At 35.7% G+C, this 21331-nt stretch overlaps 1 protein-coding gene across 7 annotated transcripts in view; it reads right to left on the reverse strand.

Moving 5' to 3' along the window:
- The window catches only part of ksr2 (kinase suppressor of ras 2), a 216187-nt gene that overhangs the window by 163174 nt on the left and 31682 nt on the right, over positions 1-21331 (reverse strand). The window contains 1 exon segment of one of the 7 annotated variants that reach the window (NM_001144041.1): positions 9546-9554. Within the exon segment in view, the coding sequence (NP_001137513.1) occupies positions 9546-9554 (9 nt within the window). 7 annotated transcript variants of the gene reach the window in all.

The raw sequence follows: 21331 nt of genomic DNA on the forward strand, positions 1-21331 counted from the left end.
CGGGGGACACACTCCCACTCTTTGAGCATGATGGCAGATAAGTGTTTGCCTCTTGTACGGACGGCTCCAGTGGGCACCGCTGAAGGACACTTCTCTCGGTCCTCCCGTTCCCTCAAATGAGCATTTTTAATTACGGCCGAGAGATGACAAACAAGCTACTCGAAGTTTCAAAGTTTCAGGCATGGCCCGTTCTTGACCCGCTGGGAGATCTGTTGAAGTTTGCTGTGTCAAGATGTTTGAGAAATCAATAACCAACTACTTGACTGGTGGATGAGTGCGCTTAATACTTTGCATAGCCCCAGAGGAACATCAAACTACATCTTCATCCTGTTTTCAGATGTGATTTAGGCAGTGGCAAACAAATAACAACCCTACACAGTTAGCCTAAATGTATATCAAGTTAAAAGTGAGTCATTAAACACAAACGACAATCAACAAGTGTAAAATAATGACGTAAAAGACGCTGTGTGAAAGAACTTTCATCGCAAATAGGCTTATTTTACAACTCACCTAGAGTTTAACAGTTGACTCTTAACATTTTTTAATCCATTGAGCCAATCTTCAGGGGCTTCATGTATCAACACCGGGTACGCACAAAAACTTTGAGTACACCAGATTTCACGCACACGTTTGGATTTACTAATGATGAAAAGAACGTGAGAATGTGTGTTGGTTCGTGCCAACTTCATGCCTGGCGTACGTGCATTACTTGTGTGTGTTTGTTTAATTTCCATTGGCTACTCCCAGAGGCAATTATGTTAAATTGCACACTACAAAGTATCTCTGAGCCGTGCAATGGCAGATGTATGGGACGGGATCATCCGCATGACTAGCATATAAGGTTTCCTTACCATGCAGTTGATCAGCCAAACATCAAAGTGCAATTTGCAGTGATCGCTGGTTTTCCCAATCTAATCGGAGCGATCGCCTTGCTATGAAGGCACCATCTGAAGACGAATTTGCATATGTGAATCGAAAACATTTCCATTCAATAAATGTGCAAATTATATGTGATGCTCAAATGCGCTTAACATAATACATACACTTATTAATGATTCCTACTTGTCTTCCTCGTGATGAAGAGTAGGCAAAATCTGATATGTAGTGGGGAAAAAAGTTCATCAGACGCTGGATTTGAACCGAGTTCTTGTCAAAACATGTTGCCATGCGCTTTACGAGCTACGCCCCTCACGCTGCTGTTTGCCGCTCTCTTTAGTTATGTTCTCTCGGTCAATCAAACGGTGATGGGCGGGAATCACTCAAATAACTCATTACAACGAGGTGTGCTATTTGCACTAAGCCTTAATAGACACTACAACATTTTACACCTTTACATTGGACCATTTCTTTTTTAATTCACTCACAGTGCGATGTTTAGACCCCACTGCATTAACCACCTCAGCTAAACTCTCACACTCTATTTTTTTCTTTTGTTATTAATTCCGGAGGACAAACTTGCAAATAACACCTTTTTTTCTCCGTGTCTACCTCCAAAAGGAGCACCTCTGATTCACATTCTGTGAAGTTTCTCTTCTTGCTTACTTTTGCCATTGCTTTTTCCTTTGGTTTTGCCAAAGTAGACTCATTACCCTATTTATTAGGTGGAGGAGGCAGGGAGGGGTTTTGCGCATGTGCACGTGTGCTCAGTTTTACATTAATTCGGATGTTCAAAGGGAATATGCGTGGGATTCAGCGTATGCAGTGTTTCATACATCTGAATTTTTACTGCGTACGCACATTTTCAGCTTTGTCCGTACACAATGTTTTAGTATGAATTCAATGCAAGTCTTTGACGACCCTGGTCTTGTGGGAGCACTTCTAGCTTAGCTTAGCATAGATCACTGAATCAAATTCAACCATTCGCATCTCGCTCAACTTTCCATATTCTGTCAGTTTTAGTGCACTACATAGAGTCAAGCTTTAAAGAAAAATTACTGAAACTTTTTTTTTTTTTCAAGATGCTAATGGTCTAATCTCATTCAATGATTTATGCTGAGCTAAATTAAGCTAAAATTTCTCCTGTTAGACCCAGAGATCGGTTGAATGGATTCAAGGGATTCAAACTCAACTTTTTGAATATAGGAGAGTTTAAAAAAGTGGAATGTTTATTTAAAACATTGTATCCTATCATAGTTTAATGAGCTTTAGGCTGGCTTCTCCTGCATAATCTCAATTGGAAATTAAAGACTAAGCAGACCTACTGTGTTTCTTTCGTAAGGGTACATCCCTGTGCTTTAATCTCTTTTAAAAGTTTACCATAAGGAGTAAAAGTGATGAAATTTGCTAGATCGATCAACTTCCTTTGCAAATATTCATGGGAGTCCGAAGTGTCCATCAGATGTACTCTTTAAAATCCTTTAAAAATGGCTCTTCAAAGTAAATGGTTCTAAGAAATTTGGTTTGGACCAACTCTTCATTCATTCAGTCATTCATTTTCCTTTGGCTTAGTCTCTATTTCAGGGGTCGCCACAGCGGAATGAACCACCAACTATTCCAGCCGCAACCCAATATTGGGAAACACCCATACACTCTCTCATTCACTCACACTCATACACTATGATCAATTTAGTTTATTTAATTGACCTATACTGCATACTTAGATTGTGGGGGAAACTGGAGCACCCAGGGGAAACCCATACCAACATGGGGAGATCATGAAAACTCCACATAAAAATGCCAACTGGCCCAGCGAACCAGCAACCATCTTTCTGTGAGGCACAGTGCTAACCACAGAGCCACCTTGCCACCTTTGAAACAACACTTAAATATCTGCAACATTTCTCATTTGAAACAGTTAATTTATTTGATTTGTACACTATGTACATGTACATCTACAGCCTTTTTGCATCAAAAACACATCAAAAATCAATTGCAGGGCTTTTGATGCATTTTGGGCGCCAAAGTTATGTCAATTTGATGCTGTTTTGCTTTTAAGGTGGTTTAAATACATTGTAGGGATACAAAATCTAGTGTAAATTTGTAATTGAAGCTTTCAAATGACTAAAACTTTTCTTATATTAAAATAATTTTTGTTTAATTCATTAAGTCATTATTTTGGTAATCAAAAGGGCATCAATGTGTGGACGTCAAACGATCGACAAGGTTTGGATATAAGATCAATTGGAATTTTTTTTACATGTTTTTTGTTGCATTTTGACATGAAGGTGCCTACTGAACCTGCCACGCATATATAAAACCTTTATTTGAACAGAGTTAGATGTCATTCATTCATTTTAATTGTTAAAAAGAACAGATGTTTCCTCTATTTTCATCTTCTTGTTTGAAAATCCACATCATGTCTAAGTCACAGTTTGTGGCAAATGACTACAGTAATCGATGACACGTTGGTGTCTCATAATTATTCATGAGACGGCGTGTCTTTATCCTATGAAAAGACGCTTCGTTAATTAGGTGATTTCCTATGACAGGCACTTCAAACTGTGAGATTGTGTACAGTTGCTGAGAAATGTGTTCATAGTTCAAAAGTGGCTGTTTGTTTTTGTGCGTTTCTTGTGTGCCACAAAGACACCACCTGTTTAAAAGACATTAATATGCTAATTTGGTACTCAAGAAATCAGTTTTCTTTGATTACTGTCAATGCTGTAAACAGTTGTGCTGCTTTGTGGAAATCATTTAATGAACAGAAAGTTCAAAAAAACAACGGCATTTGTGTAAAAAATAAGTCCTCTGTAACTTTATAAACCTTCAATTTTGATTAATTCATTGCGTTCATCTTGACTAAAAGCCTTACTGACTTCTACTTTTGTAAATAATAAGAAATGATGTCTGATTAGTACTTTAGAAACAGAAAAACAACAATTAGCACACACTGTAAAAATGATTAGTTGAACTTACTTTTTTTTCCAAAGAGTAAACTTGTTGCCTTATAATTATAAAGGGAACGAACTTTGAGCATATTTATAAAAGTCAATGGGTTTACCAACTTTTTTAAAGTAAAATCAACTTGTTGCTTTTAAGGCCCCATTTACACTGATACGATTTAGTTTTGAAAAGGCATTTTACAACGAAAAAGATCCACATCCACACTAGCGTTTCATCTAGAATTTCTGAAAAGATCTCAGTCCACACTACACCGCTGAAAACGCACATCATGTTACCACACAAACACTCTGGCATGCACTGCAGTGTACAGTTTATGGAGGTCTGAGCTCCAGGCAGTCAGCAGGTGCTTTGAGCACTCCTCCCCAGGTGAGAGCAGCGCATGTCGGACACAAGCAGCAACCTCCAGCTCTCCCTGATGAAGCTAATACAGAAGTAACTGAAAATGCAATTCATCGAAATTCCGCTAGTCCTGGCTACATAATAGAGCAAATTTCTATTGAGCCCACTGTTAAAATGGCCAACTTTACAGCAGAAAAGGTGTTTACAGCCTGGTACAAAAAATGATTTTGGTTCACATAGCTAATATTACCCTTCATGACAACTGTGAGGGGGTGAATTTTTTTATAAGTCTTCCGTTTGCTTTATAATAAGTTTTATTACGTCTGCATAGTGAAGGGTGAGGCCACTTGAGTGACAGCTAGGGCTCGCTGGTCACAGTCACTTCAACTCAGCAGATTCCTGCTGATTAGTTGCTGAACTCGGCATATACATCGCATTTTTGTTTTATTTTACGTCGCTTTACACAGTCAATTGCTTTTTGGAATGATTTCTTACAATTACCAAATGATATGGCGTGCTGTGTCCACTTAATTGTGCTCACAAACCATTCATGTGGACTCCATTTCCCAGGTGTGTAAAGTTATATACTTATATACCATCCCAATAAATGTATTTGCTTTATTTAAGATCATTTATCATTTATATTTTTCTTTAGACCTGTAATGCACTCCAGAATTTGACAGATTGATTAGCTGTAGGCTATAAATCATTTGAATCATCCGAAACACTGTCTTACTGTAATGCCACACCAGCAGTGGGAGCCCTTGCCTAACTACTGACTCATCTCTGCCCCCTCTGCAGTCACTTCCTGTTTGTGCTGTATTTCAGCAAGAGCTCAGGCCATGCTTCCTTGCGAAGTATTGCTAATTCTCCTGCATTACCAAGCATTGTTCCAAGAGACTTTCATGACTGCCTGCCTGTGTATGACCCTGCCTGCATGCCTTGATCAAGTACGTCATCTGTCTTTGCCCTCTTGCTCTGTTTTGGACTGCTTATTGTTGCCTTGAACTTTTACCTGCCTTCTCACTGCGTCGTCTGGATTTGCCCCTGTGTTTGTTATTAAATTGGACTGCTTACATCTTGCCTGCTCTCTGCCTGTTTATTCGTTGATGTCTCCGCCTAACCCCTTTAATAAACCTCTGCACAAGGAACCTAGGACTCCCCGTTACACGTATAGTGTTATGCCTGGATTTCATCAATAGCTTTGCATTTACTAACACAAACTATATTTGAAGTATTTGGAAGTAATTTGCAATTCCTCCTGTAGAAAAAAACATCACAAGAACAATGTTTAGTGACTCATTGTATTACAACTGTGTTTTTAAAAGGCTAAACACTTTATTGATATAGTATACAGCCAAGCATGTGTTTTCAGAACACAAACGAGTCGCAGATAATGAAGTATTAAGCATTTCTCCCAAAGAAAGCCCATCTAAGCAAAATGCTAGCAGGCGTCTGTAGCTTCCCTCACGCTCCACCTCTTTGCCATTGTTCGGTATCCCCTTGGTCAGTGCTATGACACGTGAACAAAATGGCGACAGTTGGCTACACCTACTTGTAGCTTCTTTTGCGTTCTTCAGAATACTATGGGTGACGGATACTACGTCCATATCTTTTACAGTCTATGAGATTAATTAAAATACCTGAATCCTTTGTTTTTTGGGGGGAAATCAAAATGACCATTGCAATTGACTTCAGAGGTTTTGTAAAGGCAATACTGGGGGGAAAAAATAGCAAATATATGAAGATTTTTTATTTAAATTGCTAAAAATTATAATTTCTTTGCCCTACTTGATTTTTATTTGCAGTTAATTATTTTTGTTTGCAAAATTCCTTTTATTTTGCAAAGCTCAATTTTCCCTTTGGGTTATTTTGAGATTTGCATTATTTAAAAATGTTTTGCTCAATACTTTATTTTTTGTTTGCAAAATGTTCTGTTTCAAGCATGTATGGCTCTAGACTGACATTTATAGAAGTGTGAACTTACAAGAAAAGGATGCAAGACTGAAATTTGTGTTGAGCAAAGCCTCAATCAGATGTTTCCAGATGTCATAATTTCCCCCATCCACAATAGCTATGTTTCCATCCAAAAATGCGAATAAATTTTATGCGCAAAACTGGATTATCGCATAAAAGTTGTGCGAATAAAGCATCATTTCCATCCAACGAGTCAAAGCGAACAAAATCGTCACTTCCTGATTAACTGGCGCCAAATATCAACAGTAAAAACTGCATTTGCTGCAGTAGGAGAAGCTGCATCAATCTTTTCTAAATGAATGCGCCTCAGAAGACAATCCTGACAAGCAGTGAGCGCGCAGTGGCGTTTGAAGGTGTCAGACGCGGAGCACAGGCGCTCTTGATTCTGGAGGTCATTAATAATATAACATTAATACTGAAAGGGTAAGGCGTTTTATAATTACCAAAACAACATTTCAGATGTTGTATTATGTGCTCAGCCTGACGTTTTATCCATTAACACACATTTTAAGCATCACATGATCTCTTTTAACAAAATCACATGACATTTTTTAATGCGCATGCTGGAGTTTGTGCGGTAAAAGTGTTTTCATCGCAGTTTATGCGCATCTTTTCTTATGGAATAAAAAGTTTATCCTACCCAGTTAGGCTCATTTTTTAATGCGCATTTTCAAAATTTATGCGCATCATGGCGTTTCCATCAACTGTTTTTTTTTATGCGCATTTGCAAAATGCGCATAAAATAGGTGGATGGAAACATAGCTAATGGCACTAAGCAGGAGCATTTTACAATGAAAATGGCCTCTTTAGCGTTTCCAAAAAAACTCAGGTCTCGAAAACTCTAGGGTAGTGTGGACGGAAGGCATAACCAAAGCAAAACCTAAACATTATAAAACTAAAACGTATTAGTCTAAACAGACAGTAAGGTATCTGGTTTAAGTAATTGTGTTTTACAGTGTGTAAAAATAATACTTTTAGTGGATACAGACATGCCACTGATATAATGCACGCCCCTAGCTAGTAACACCCGGAAATAAGTGCAAAGATAAAAACAGTTGGTTCTCCAAAAAAAAGCTGTTATTTGTATTTTTCTAAACATCCTCGTCTTAACACCACCCCATGGTGGTTTTGTCTGTCATCAATTTCCAACCTCCAGATTCACCTCTGTCCTGCTCCAGAAAGGTGCGAATGAATCTGTCTGTTGTGCGGTAGATTGAGGCTACAGCTGTCAATAATTCCTTACTGTGCGTTCTCCAGAGATGATGAATGTATCTTATTAAAAACCAGCAAAACAAGTGTCTGAGGTTGTCTTCTTTATGATTAATCTCACCTAAAGGTGCAGGGGGGCCTCACAGCGAGTCTTACAAACTTTCTTCCTGAATAATTTCATTAGATTTTTTGGTTGTAACAAAACTGGTGGCTCAGTGGTGAGCACAGTCGCCTCACAGCAAGAAGGTCACTGGTTCGAGTTGGCATTTCTGCGTGGAGTTTGCATGTTCCCCCCATATTAACATGAGTTTCCTCTGGGTGCTCCGGTTTCCACCACAGTCCAAAGACATGAGCTATAGGTGAGAACTAAATTGGCAGTAGTGTATGAGGTTGTGTGTGTGTGTTAGAGAGGGCATGGGTGTTTCCCAGTACTGGGTTGTGGCTGAAAGGGCATCCGCTGCACAACACGTATGCTGTAATAGTTGGCGGTTCATTCCGCTTTGGCGACCCCGGATAAGGGACTAAGCCGAAGGTAAAATTAAAGGTACAGTACATATACAGTTGAAACCAGAAGTCTACATACACTGTATAAAAAGGCACATAAACATTTTTTAAAAAGTCAGATGTTAATGTGACTAAACTTTTTCTCTTTTAGGTAAGTTAGGATTATCAAATTTGTTTCTGGTATGCTTAACAGCAGAATAATGAGAGAGATATCTTTTGAGAAATTGTTTTAACTTTTCTTGAAAGTCAAGTTTACATACTATAAGATTATTCTGCCTCTGAAAAAGCTCAGAGGATGGTGTCAAGGTTTTGTAAGTTTATGATTGGCTAATTGACAACATTTAGGTTAACAGGAGACACAACTGTAGAATATTATTTAAGGAAAACCCCAAACACACAGCTTCCTTTTGTGACAACATGGGAAAATCAACAAGCCAAAATCAACAAAAAGGCCAGATTACAATTTGCTAAATTACACTGGGGAAAAAATTTGGAGACATCACCTGTGGTCTGATGGAACTAAGATTGAACTGTTTGGCCACAATGACAGACGATTACCCTAAGCATACTGCCAAATTAGTTCAAATGTGCTTTAAGTACAACAGAGTGAATGTTTTGGAGTGGCCATCACAAGGCCCTGAACTCAATCCTATAGAAAATTTGTGGGCAGAGTTGAAAAAGCTTGTGTGAGCAAGACAGCCTACAAATCTGACTCAGTTACATCAATTCTGTCAGGAGGAATGGGCCAAAATTCCTTCAAACTATTGTGAGAAGCTAGTGGAAGGATATCCAAAACATTTGACCAAAGTTATACAGTTTAAAAGCAAAGCTAAAAAAAATACCAAGGAAATGTATGTTGACTTTTGACTGTCTAGAAATTATTAAATAATTATCAAATAAATTCTCTCATCATTCTGGCATTTAGCAAATGTAAATCATTTATGTAATCCTAACGGACCTAAAATAGTAAACGTATAGTATGATTTAACATCAGACATTTTTTTAAATGGTTATGTACCTTTTTTTAGTATATAAACTTCTGGTTTTAACTGTATGTTTGCTCTATGTATAAGAAACATGAGGTTTCTCTCACAGAAGGCAGGTGGCAGACAGAAAGAAATAGATTAGCAAGACGAGGATCAAAATACGACAAATCAAGACAAAGAAAACATGTTGTAACGTCACTTAACAGATAACAAGACTCAGCGACTAGAGTGAGTGTTGGTGCTGCTCAAATAGTGTGTGTAATCAGTCCTGGACAATCCTCCGGTGGTGTGTATGCAATTAGTCAGGATCAGGATCATGTGTGTGTGAGTGCAGTGCAAGCATAAAGTTGTAGTCCATGAAATGGGGGATTTGTAGTCCGTTAGCACTTGTGAGTGTTTTATCTGTGGTTTTCACATCGCTGGTGACATCTGTAAGCCATGTGTTTACTACAAATAACGTGATACTTGTGTGTTACACTGCTGATTCTAATAGAAATATGCTAAATTGCCAGTATAGTAAATGTGCACCATGACCTGACACAAGAGAGAGGATATAGGTGAACAAAGTCATATTTACAGGGTTTGTTTTTGTACAAAAATTGTTCTTGGAGCTTTGTATGATTAAAGCTGAGCCACTAAAGTCACATGGGATGTTTTATCAATGTTTTTGGTTAATTTTCTGTAGACTGTTGCTACCTATGGAGGGTTAAAGAACTCTCGAATTTCATCTAAAGCATCTTCATTTGTGTTCTAAAGATGAACAAAAGTCTCCGGGGTTTGGAATCACTTGAGGGTAAGTAATTAATACATTTTTGGTGAACTGATCCTTCAACGATGCCCTCTATTGGTGAGAATTTTCTATGGAACTCTTACAACACCACTAATGGCCTAACATCCAAACTACAGAACTGTCATTCAATAATGATCCTGCACAACCTAATGAGAACATGTCAAGATTTCTGAAACAATGCGTTTGCAGTCACAACCATTGCCTAGCAACAGTGCCTTATACAAAGAGACACATGGATGCTTCTTTTAGCATCTCGATTAGCGATGCCATTGTCGTAAGTCAAAGATACTGTCATTTATATCACAAAACAACTCAAGAAAGGTGTCAGGACGACTCAACACACCCACCGTTTTCCCATAGGTTATGATGCTAGTCATTTCCCAATACTGTTAATTAAGTTCTGCTCTAATAATAAAGCAATATGGCTTCGACTGCATGACCCAATGACTGTGAATGTGACTTAGCAGTGATGTTTGTGTCTAATTATAAAGGCTCTCAGCAGTCAAGAGTGGACAGAACACTGACAGAGAGGAAATGACACGCACGTCAGATCGAAAAGACATTTGAGATGGTTGAAGTTGCTCTACTACATGAAATGGGCATGAAGTAAGAACTGTACCTCACTTGACCTTACCTTTTGTACTCTCCAAATGACTGACAGTAGCGATAAAAGCTTTACAAAATTAGAAAAAGCAACACACAGCATGTCCAAACTACGGTATGGGTAATTTTTAATATCCATTATAACAAAAATAGGAAGAGCTTTCTCAGGTGAACAGATCAAATCCCTGAAATAACACTTGGAATAAAGCAAGAGATTAAGAGTATTGTTACAGTATTTATTTACAGTACATCAGTCAAATTGCTTTTATCAGGTTTAGATTTTTTCTCTTGAATAAATTTTGCTTTAAATATAACATTATTGTTAGTTATTAAACCAGAATAATATAGGCTTAAACAATTTATTAAGTGACTTTTATAGCACTATTGTGCTGCATAAGTGTATCCGAATTAGATAATAAATGCATTTACATAACAATTAAAGTAGCAAAATGTAATGGAATTCAATTCAAACAACATTCTGATACACAATGAATTGTTTATTTACCCGATTTGTTTGAATTAACGATTCGTTCAGTAAGATTTGCTACTGAATGGACTGAATCCTGCCATTCGCAAATGACATAACATTATCAAACTAAATATTACTGATATATAAAATTACTCAGCTTATTTAATTCATGGCTGTTGCATATATATATATATATATATATATATATATATATATATATATATATATATATATATATATATATATATATATATATATATATATATGTATATATATATATATATTAGGCCTACAATGAAGTCAAGTCTGCTGGTCACTACAAATTCATTCACTGCGGCAAAATAAAACAGATGACATGCTGAGATGCTCAAGTATTACAAAATAAGTCGTTTATTTCACTGATTTGTTTAAATCAATGATTCGTTCAGTAAGATTTGCTACTGAATGGACTGAATCCTGCCATTCGCGAATGACATAACATCATCAAACTAAATATTACTGATAGATAACGTTACTCAGCTTATTTAATTCATGGCTGTTGCATATATATATATATATATATATATATATATATATATATATATATATATATATATATATATATATATATATATATATATATATATATATATATATATATATAAGGCCTACAATGAAGTCAAGTCTGCTGGTCACTACAAATTCATTCACTGCAGCAAAATAAAACAGATGACATGCTAAGATGCTCAAGTTTTACAAAACAAGTTGTTTATTTAATCGATTCATTTGAATCAATGATTCGTTCAGTAAGATTTGCTACTTAATGGACTGAATCCTGCCATTCACGAATGACATAACATCATCAAACTAAATATTACTGATAGATAATGTTACTCGGCTTATTTAATTTATGGTTGTCGAATTGCTAATTTATTCGCTCCATGCTGTGCAATGTGACACAGTTTTTAACATGGATTATGAAAGCTGCCGCAAAAAAAAAGATAATTTGCTAAGATGCTTAAGTTTGATATAAAATAATATGTTTAAGGCAAGCACAGGTTGCCAAATTTATGAAGAAGTCCATAAATTGAGGAGCAGCTGATGACGACACAGTTTGGTGTTTGGTTGAACAATCAGGGGTAAGGGGGCGTGTATAATTTCCACCCATGCAGAGAACAAATTTTAAAGCTTTTTATTCACTTTGGTTTTATCGAATTTTCATTTTGTGTGTAAAAACAAAACGTGACGCAAACAAAAGTAAATATTTGAAAAAATATTTTCATGTATAAGAAGGTTCAAATTTGAAAGCAAAAACGAGAAACCAATTATGCGTGAGTACATGGACCATTCACTCAATTTAGTAATAATAAATAGTACAAAGATCTCTAAATATTAATGACTTTACTGTGTTTTTTATCATTTTTAAAATGCTAAAATTCTAACAAATTGCCAGAATGATATTCTATATTGAATTTTCATTCTACCTTGAAATCAGTATCACTCTGCAAGAGAGGGGCGTAACATGAAGGGGGCATAACTTGTGATAAATTAGAGGTGTAACTTGCAGTTATCGAGGTCCCATTAAACCATGCAAGATGTCACAACGAGATGTTGTTGGCAAGATGGTTCAAATACTTGCCAGAAAACATTTTCATCAAATGTTTTCATGATTTTTTTCTGAGTTTATCCGCAACTCCACTCGTTGACTTCTTCGTCTGTTTTGTCATGACAGTTAGCCTACCCAGCGTTGCCCAATGTTATTGCAAGTAACAGCACAATGGCGAGTGCATCGAGTATTGTGTGAAAGCCTCCGCAACTCACGGCTGTTAATAACTGTGATGGTTGGGTTTAGGGTGTTGGTAGACCAGCGGTGCCCAAACTTTTTCTTATGAAAGGCCAAAACTTCTTTAAGACATTTACCTCAATAAAAACGATAATCTTTTATTATTTCTTCACTAACTACCTCCAGCACAGCCATCAAATCTGATACAGGGTCGTCATTTGTACACAGCCCCTCTCTTAAAGTTAAGCTTGAATGTCTATTATGTAAATAAATATTGCTTGAATGCCTCTGTGAATAAATAAGGGGTTTCTACATTGTTTAAAATGTAATTTGAGCCCAGCAATAATCATTTATTTTGTGCTTTTGAAAACTACACAGCAGCGGTGTTCATCTGGAGCAAATAAATAAAAGCAAACTAATTTAGTACAATATAGATTTGTATGACATTCTGAGCCCTTAATGCTGGCAATAACATTGCATTGTGTAAAGAGCAGTGAATGCCAATTATGGCAATTTGGCCAAACTGTTGGTCTGGGTGAACATTCAACGGCATAGTCAATGGCATTACTAAACAAAAATATCTTTCTGTAATGTATAAACTGCACATTTAGATGTGAAATACATGCATTTCACAATTGAGTTTTATAAAATGATAGATATGCTGACATGCCAAACATGAAAATGTTACACACTTGACTTTTCTCCCCAAGAGGCTATTGAAAGGTGTTGGGGAGATGTGACTGTCCACATTTGCAACGGTGTATGTCTTTTAAAAGATAAGTCAGAAATCCCTCAAAGCAGAAAATGTGGGTTATCCCCTGTTAATCAATGGCAGAATAAAAACAGCCAAGACCCTCAACATTTACAGTGTTGATCTTAAGATCAAATGTGCATCTAATTCATAAAATTTAACAAGTGTGAAAAGAAATAGTGGACATTTGAAAGAATTTTGTTCTAAGAATTTGAAAAATTAGAAAATGTGTTTTGTGTTTAGTTTTACCAAGTCCAGTTCAAAGAGAGCTATTCTCTAAATCGGTAAGCACTGATTAACGGATCCAACATACTGATACTCTCTCTCTCTCTTGTACTTTGAAGTGCTGTATTTATAACACAGTAATCTGGTAGTGTTTGCTTTGCTTTGCCGTTTTTGGGGTTGATTATTGTGATATCGAAATTGCAACAGAGAAATATTGGGAAATCCCTGTAGATATCCTTATAAATAAAGTACATAGTTGCAATCTAAATAACTACATTCTCAACTAAAAAAGCCTCAAAATACATTATGTTGTCCAACAGCTGCAATATTTGTCAAACTGTAGTGAGTTTATCCATCTGCTGTCACTATGTGGGAGGAATAATACACAAGGGTAAAGAGGCTGTACAAGTGCTGCTATTATGAGAATATTGCACGGCTATCAGCCAATCAGATTCGAGAACCAGACAGAACTGTTGTATATATATATATATATATATATATATATATATATATATATATATATATATATATATATATATACACACACACACACACACACACACACACACACACACACACACACACACACACACACACACACACACACACACACGCACGCACACACACACACACACATACATGTAAATGTTTTGGGGTTTTTTTTTTTTTGCATTTTATGTATGTTTTTATAGTACACACATTATGTAAATACAAACATTTATTTTGGATGCCATTAATTATGATTAATCGTTTAACAGCACTAATTATATTTTTTCTTTCCTGAGAATAAATGCACAAAAATCACATTATTCTTATCTAACTGGATATAAGTGTCATAATTCTTTGCAGTCTGAGTATTAAAGGCTTTTGAATTATTGCAATCCGACATATAACCATAATTGTTTTAATCGCATTTGTTAATTATTTTGATGGCAAGGCTACATTTTTTTCCAGCATCATTTCTGCAGTGCTCTCAGTGTCACATGATCCCCCAAAAATACTATAATATGCTAATTTGGTGCTGCATTAGAGCAACTTAATAGTAAGTTAAATGTAATTGTATTAGGTGGCAATAACATAAAGACTGTGATTCCCTTGCGCTGCTTTGCTTTGCCTATAGAAACCCATTTAACTTGATTATTCCTTCTCCCCGGAGAGCAGTGAGGAGCGAGGTCTCAAACTCACTAAAAACACTAATTCAGTTTAGTGTCCTGTTTTCACTCTCCTCATTTTAAACTCCTTTTATGAGGCCTTTAAGATTCTCTTTATATCCTTCCGAGATGTCCATTAGTAGCCACAGACTCACAGTGTAAGAATAAGAAAGAAGCGTAGATGAAGAACATATACTATATATTTTAATTCAGTCCTCATTTACTCACCGCCAAGTCACTTAGAAAACTTTTTCCATAGACAAAATGGAAAAAAGTTACATATGAGAGCATTTCTTAGGGATGCACTCATTTTTGGCCAAATCCTGCATTATACAAATTATACTATACTATACACTAACCGGCCACTTTATTAGGTACACCTGTCTAACTGCTCATTAATGCAAATTTCTTATCAGCCAATCACATGGCAGCAACTCAATGCATTTAGGCATGTAAATATGGTCAAGACGATCTGGTCGGAAAAAGAGAAAATATCCAGTGAGCGGAAGTTCTGTGGGTCCAAATGCCTTGTTGATGCCAGAGGTCAGAGGAGAATGGCCAGACTGGTTCGAGCTGATAGAAAGGCAACAATAATTCAAATAATCACTCGTTACAACCGAGGTATGGAAAAAAGCATCTCTGAATGCACAACATGTCCAACCTTGAGGCAGACAACACCAAACCGGGCCACGAAAGAGTATAAAAATATATTGTCTTATAATTAAAATAACATTAAAAAACTTAAATTAGATACATTTGCATGAAAAGAAGTGATGCATAAAACATAAAGACATGCATAAGTAATAAGTATAAGTGTATTTTTTGTGAGAAACAAAATGCCAATGCAGCCCAGATGCATTAACCCATATGAAGAAGTAATCTTTTCACACAAAGTGGATGGTGACCATGGGTTATATGAAGCCCCAAACGTCTATAAAAGCATAGGACTCATATACTATTCATTATAGGCATTGAAATATTGATATATATTTATTATATATCATGCAAGTCTTCTGATTTTCATAACACACACAGTACATTGCCACCTACATTTATTTGATTAAAACTTCATTCATTCACTCATTTTCCTTCGTCTTAGTCTCCATTTCATAGGTCGCCACAGCAGAATGAACTGCCAACTATTCTGGCATATGTTTTATGCAGCGGATGTCCTTCCAGGTGCAGCCCAGTATTCCCACAAACACAGGAAGAACATACAAACTCCACACAGAAATGCCAAATGGCCCAGCCAGGACTCGAACCAGCAACCTTTGTGCTGTGAGGTGACAGTGCTTAAAACTTAATTTGTTGTATACAATATAAAAATATGTGTTCATAAAAATTTTCTTCGATATCATTCTAATATGCTGATTGGCGCAACATTATAAATGTCTTTTACTGTCACTTTTGACCATTTAAAGCATTACTGCTGAATAATCCAACAGCTTGGATCACAGAAGAAACAGAGTGGGATTTGGGGCATTTGAGATTGAGCAAATGAAAGAATTCTCATTTTTGGTTGAATTGCTCATTTAAATGGATCAAAGTCTGAATAAAGACATGGTGGAGGTGGGAATAATGGGGGTAGAGAGACAGACGGAGACTGAGAATGAGGAAAAAAGAAAATAAATCAAGACAAAGAGAGGTGCGATTTCTAAATGATAAAGAAAACTATCATGACGGCTGGATCCCCCATAGTCTTCAACTGGACATGAAGGAGCCTGAATTAATCACTTTTTTTTTGTTCTTATACAATGTTTCTTCTGTTATGTTTTCATATGCAAATGAGGCATTCAATTCCTAAATATGTGATCATTTGCCTTAGGATTGGGCAAAATGATAAAAAAAACTTTTTTAAATCATGAAATATGTCATTGCATTCCCTGATAACGATATATATTCTTATATATAACTCCCTCTGTAAATTCAACCAATTAACAGTTTGTATATATTGACCACATGTAAAGGACTATTTCTTTTTTACATTTTAAAGTATATTCAGACGTGGTTAGCACTGTCGCCTCACATCAAGAAGGCCGGTGGTGAATGTGAGTGTATGGGTGAATTCCAGTATTGGGTTGTGGCTGAAAGGGCATCCATCGCATAAATCATGTGCTAGGAATTGTTGGTGGTTCCTTCCGCTTTGGTGACCCCTGATAAATAAGAGGCTAAGCCAAAGGAAAATGAATGAATGAATGAATGAATGAATGAATACTCAGAAGTCTATACTCACTTATATGTGATCATATTTCTCTCTTTATTTCGAACTTCATGGCAAATGTTCGAGTGCACATTTAGAAATATAAATATATTTGCTGTTTTACACGGCAGACTTTGTAAGTGGAAAAACTGAACACATCAAAACAGTTAATAAAACAGTTAAACAGCATCTGCAGCGAGAGGATAATGAGCCTCCTCCATTCAGCATTTCCTTTCACTTTCACTCTTTCATGGATAAGGAAACGTGTTTACGCACTCCTCTGAAGACATCTATTAGCCTATACATAATTAATTTAGTTTAAGCGCAAAGATTTGTTTCAAAACTATTTCTAAATTCAGTTCTTATTTCCAGCAAACTAATAAATGACCAATAATAACGAAGTCTGGTCAAAAAACTTATATCTAAACACGTGTCCTATTCTTATGCCCCATATGGTCCAAAACCTGACAGGTTGACAAATCTAAGCTTGTTTTTAATAAAACAAATATAAATATGCATATAATAAATAATGCTAAAGATAATAATAACATTATACAAAAGCAAGTTGTCGTGAATAAACCGAAAAAGCCCCTGAGGAGAAGAAGGCATGAAGGTCCTTTATATTTATAGAAAATAATCATTTTTATCCTTTAATTCTTTTTCATCTGTAAAGATATTTGTGCTTTGCTGTACATCCTGCGTATTTTAAGCAATGTGTAAGAGAGGCGCACAACTGAAGCGCTCTGTGCTGGACTGCTTTCAGCTGGTCTATTGAACAGTCTATTTTAGAACCTCAAAATACCAACGCGCCAACAATCCGCTATAACACACCTCTTTTCCAGACCAGAACACCCATGAGTCTACGAAGTGGCACAAATGGATTTGCTATTTAAACAACGTGGCAAAAAAAGGGGGACATTAGGGTTGCTTTGGTCTGAAACTATAGCAACAAGTTGTGGAAACACATCTTGCGCCTATTGCACCGGGTGTGTGATAGGGCCCATAGTGCTCATATGAAAAAGCACTACTGTAAACAATGTACAGTATTTTGTGACACCATGAAATAAACAAGCATTTTATGAAATGTTGTACCTTTTATCTTTTCCATACTATAAAGTCACATTGCACACCCTGCTGGAAAAAAACTGCATATTTTTATAACGTGACAGCATTAAAACATGCCTTACCAGCAAATGCTGTTTTCTTTCAGCAGGGCTGCACTAATTTGCATACATTTTAGTATAAAACTCTGAAATGGACAAAGTCAGGTTAAGAATTCTTGTTTTTGCACTTTTCTGGCATATTAGAGTCAAAGATTGAGGTAAAGTTCTTCTTAATAATATAATTTCAGAAAAGTATTCGCAAATATTAAATAGTGAAATACTATTAGTATTTAATGACTATCAAAGTACAACAGTTTACAGTCAATTACATAGTGCTAATGTTGCTTTGAAGTCATATTTACAGTGAGGGAAAAATAAGTATTCAACGCATCACAACTTAAGAATTACTTATTAATTAGTTTACAAACTAAGTATTGTGTAATAAAGTAAAATGACAGAAAAAAATGTATTAGTATTAGAAAAAGTTGTAGAAATGCAGTGAAAGCCTAGACAGCAGCTGAAATCTCTCAGTATTTATTCAGAAATCCTCTGCCTTTCATCATTGTAAATTAATATCAGCTGCCTCAGTCCAACATCTACATTAGCCGGAGGATGAAGATAAAACCAGAGTGGACATTTCGGCAAGTCAATGATTCAAAACACAGCCAAGACAACTCTCAAATGCTTTCAGAGAAAGAAAATCAAGCTGTAGAATGGCCCGGCCAATCACCTGATGTGAATTCAATAAAAAATACTAAATAAAGATCAGATTTGATAGACGAGACCCACAGAAACATCAAGATTTAGACACTCTATTGAAATCTGTGAACAAACCCCACCTGAGCAATGCATGTGACTTCATTCTCTATATGAGATGCATTTTTAAGCTGCCATCACCAAGAAAGCCTTTTATATAAAGTATTTAAAACGTTTCAGTAGTTCAGTGCTTTTTTTCGTGTCATTCCAATATTATAGTTTTTGTTTTGTTTTATTTTTATGTTTGCATTGTTTGGGTTTTTACCAAAATCTGATTTAATTTCATGTCAATAACAGCTCCTTTAGAAATATTATTCCCAATAAAACATGACGTGTTGAATGCTTTTACCCCCTGTACATGGGATTTCAGACCGAAATATTCAGAGTACCGTAATAAATAAATGTGTGAATATAAAATCAACTTTACTTCAGTGAGTCAAAGGTTTTTACAGCGGGGATTTCAGGAATATTTTTATCACTTCATAATTTAGAAAATACCGTGAACAGCCAGAAAACATGAAGTGCTGTTGAAGAGGAAAATTATGACTCAAAGAAAGCAATGGAAAAAAAACTCAGTTTAAGAAAACTGCCTATAAAAATAGGCCATGTATTTTAATTAAAATCTACAATGACAAAACGATAATGACTGACAAAACACTTAATGTTATTAGCCTGAGATGCACTTAATGAAGACCCGAAATCTCAAAACTGGCAGGTGAATCAAATAACTATGTTTTTTGTTTTTTTTTTGCCTGCAGTGTTTCGTTTTAAACAAAGCAATCCAGTCTGATCACACTTTGAACAGCAAGCGATGATTATCGCAGCGTCTGAACACAATCACAGTGGGAAACCACGTTTCGAGGACATTCAAGCTCTCCGGAGACAGACAAACTGATTCTACTCACAGCCATAGAAAAAAGATCAGATGAGAGGCTAAATCCATGAAGAGATTCAATGACAACATGTTGCATTATCATCTTATCACTTTAGAGATTCCTGCACAATGCTAACAGATGGAGAAAGGGCTGTAAACAAATGCTCAAATATAAGTTTATGAATAAAAAAGCTTTAGCAAAATAGTATGTATAAGTCATATGATGCTCAATGTGCCAGAATGGTTTGCTTTTGTTTTCTTGCTATCCTTATTATTATAATTACACAACGCACAGATTGAAATAAAACTGAAAGACCTTTACTGCCCTCTGTTGGCCTAAAAATGCACTTCTGAGTGAACTTTTGTCTTTAAAGGGATAGTTCACCCAAAACAATGGACATTCTGTCATTCTGTTTGAACAAATCTTTATGTGTTTCTCTGTTCTGTGAAAAACAAAATAAGATGTTTTTTGTAGGAAGCTGGTAACCAATGACTTCTATTGTATGTGTTTATCCTACTATGGAAGTCAATGGTTACAGGTTTTCAGATTTCTTCAAAGTAAGCTTCAAAGTTCTTTTGTTGTGGTTTTGTGTTTTGTGAAGGATGAAAAGAAAATGGAAAACTACTGTATGCATGATATGTAATATCACTAGTTATAGTGGATATAAAATTTACCAAAATTTACAGAATGACAAAATGCTAAGCAATAAAAGTAATGAATGTATAATTAAATTACGGGAAAAAATACTGTATTTGATGGTAATTGGTCAACAAAGATATTTTTGAGTTTTCCAATAGAAATAGTCAGGTTTTAATGAATAAAGAAATATTATGAAGTAAAGTTAACTTTCAGATAGACAGACAGACAGACAGACAGACAGACAGACAGACAGACCAATAGATAGATAGATAGATAGATAGATAGATAGATAGATAGATAGATAGATAGATAGATAGATAGATAGATAGATAGATAGATAGATAGATAGATAGATAGATAGATAGATAGATAGACTTGCGAACGCAACAAGATAGATAGAACATTAGAATAATCGTTAGAACAAAAGATAGACAGACAGACAGACAGACAGACAGACAGACAGATAGACAGAGCAATAGAACGACAGAGCTATAGAATGATAGAACGACAGAACGATAGAACGACAGACAGTGGCGGTACTAGTTTAAAGGGCACCCTGAGCGAAACCACCCTAAATATACCTAGTCCCCCATCCCCTGAGAAGTATAGAAGACATTCTGCGGTTGACTTTATAAATATTTAAACTATTTATCATAAATACACTTAAATATATTTATTTATTTTTAATAAATGTAACATTTTGTTTATAATATAAATAAATAAATAAAACAATTATTATTATACAATTATTATTCTAAATAAATAACTGAAATCAATCCTAAATGTAACTGGAAAACAATTTAAAGACACAACTGGAGTGATATCCTAAGATCAATTACAAAATCTTTTTCATAATATATTATTTATGACAATTCTTTAGAATACAGAAAATATACGCTTGATAGAATTATCTGTTGTCTTAGACCAGACCCGTGGCCGAGAATTAATACACTTGCAGAAAGTAAATTGTATCACAACACTTTTACTGGGTCACCTTTTTTTTTTTGTTCTTTTTTTTTTTTGTTTGTTTGTTTTTTGTTTTTTGCATCGTCTCCCCATGCTGCCCCCAGCAAGATGCCTCCCTGGGCTAGCGTTGATTTTGCCCATGCCCAAATCTGCCACTGATGACAGACAGACAGACAGACAGAC

This window comes from Danio rerio, chromosome 5 (assembly GCF_049306965.1).
Source record: "Danio rerio strain Tuebingen ecotype United States chromosome 5, GRCz12tu, whole genome shotgun sequence".
Lineage (NCBI taxonomy): Eukaryota > Metazoa > Chordata > Actinopteri > Cypriniformes > Danionidae > Danio > Danio rerio.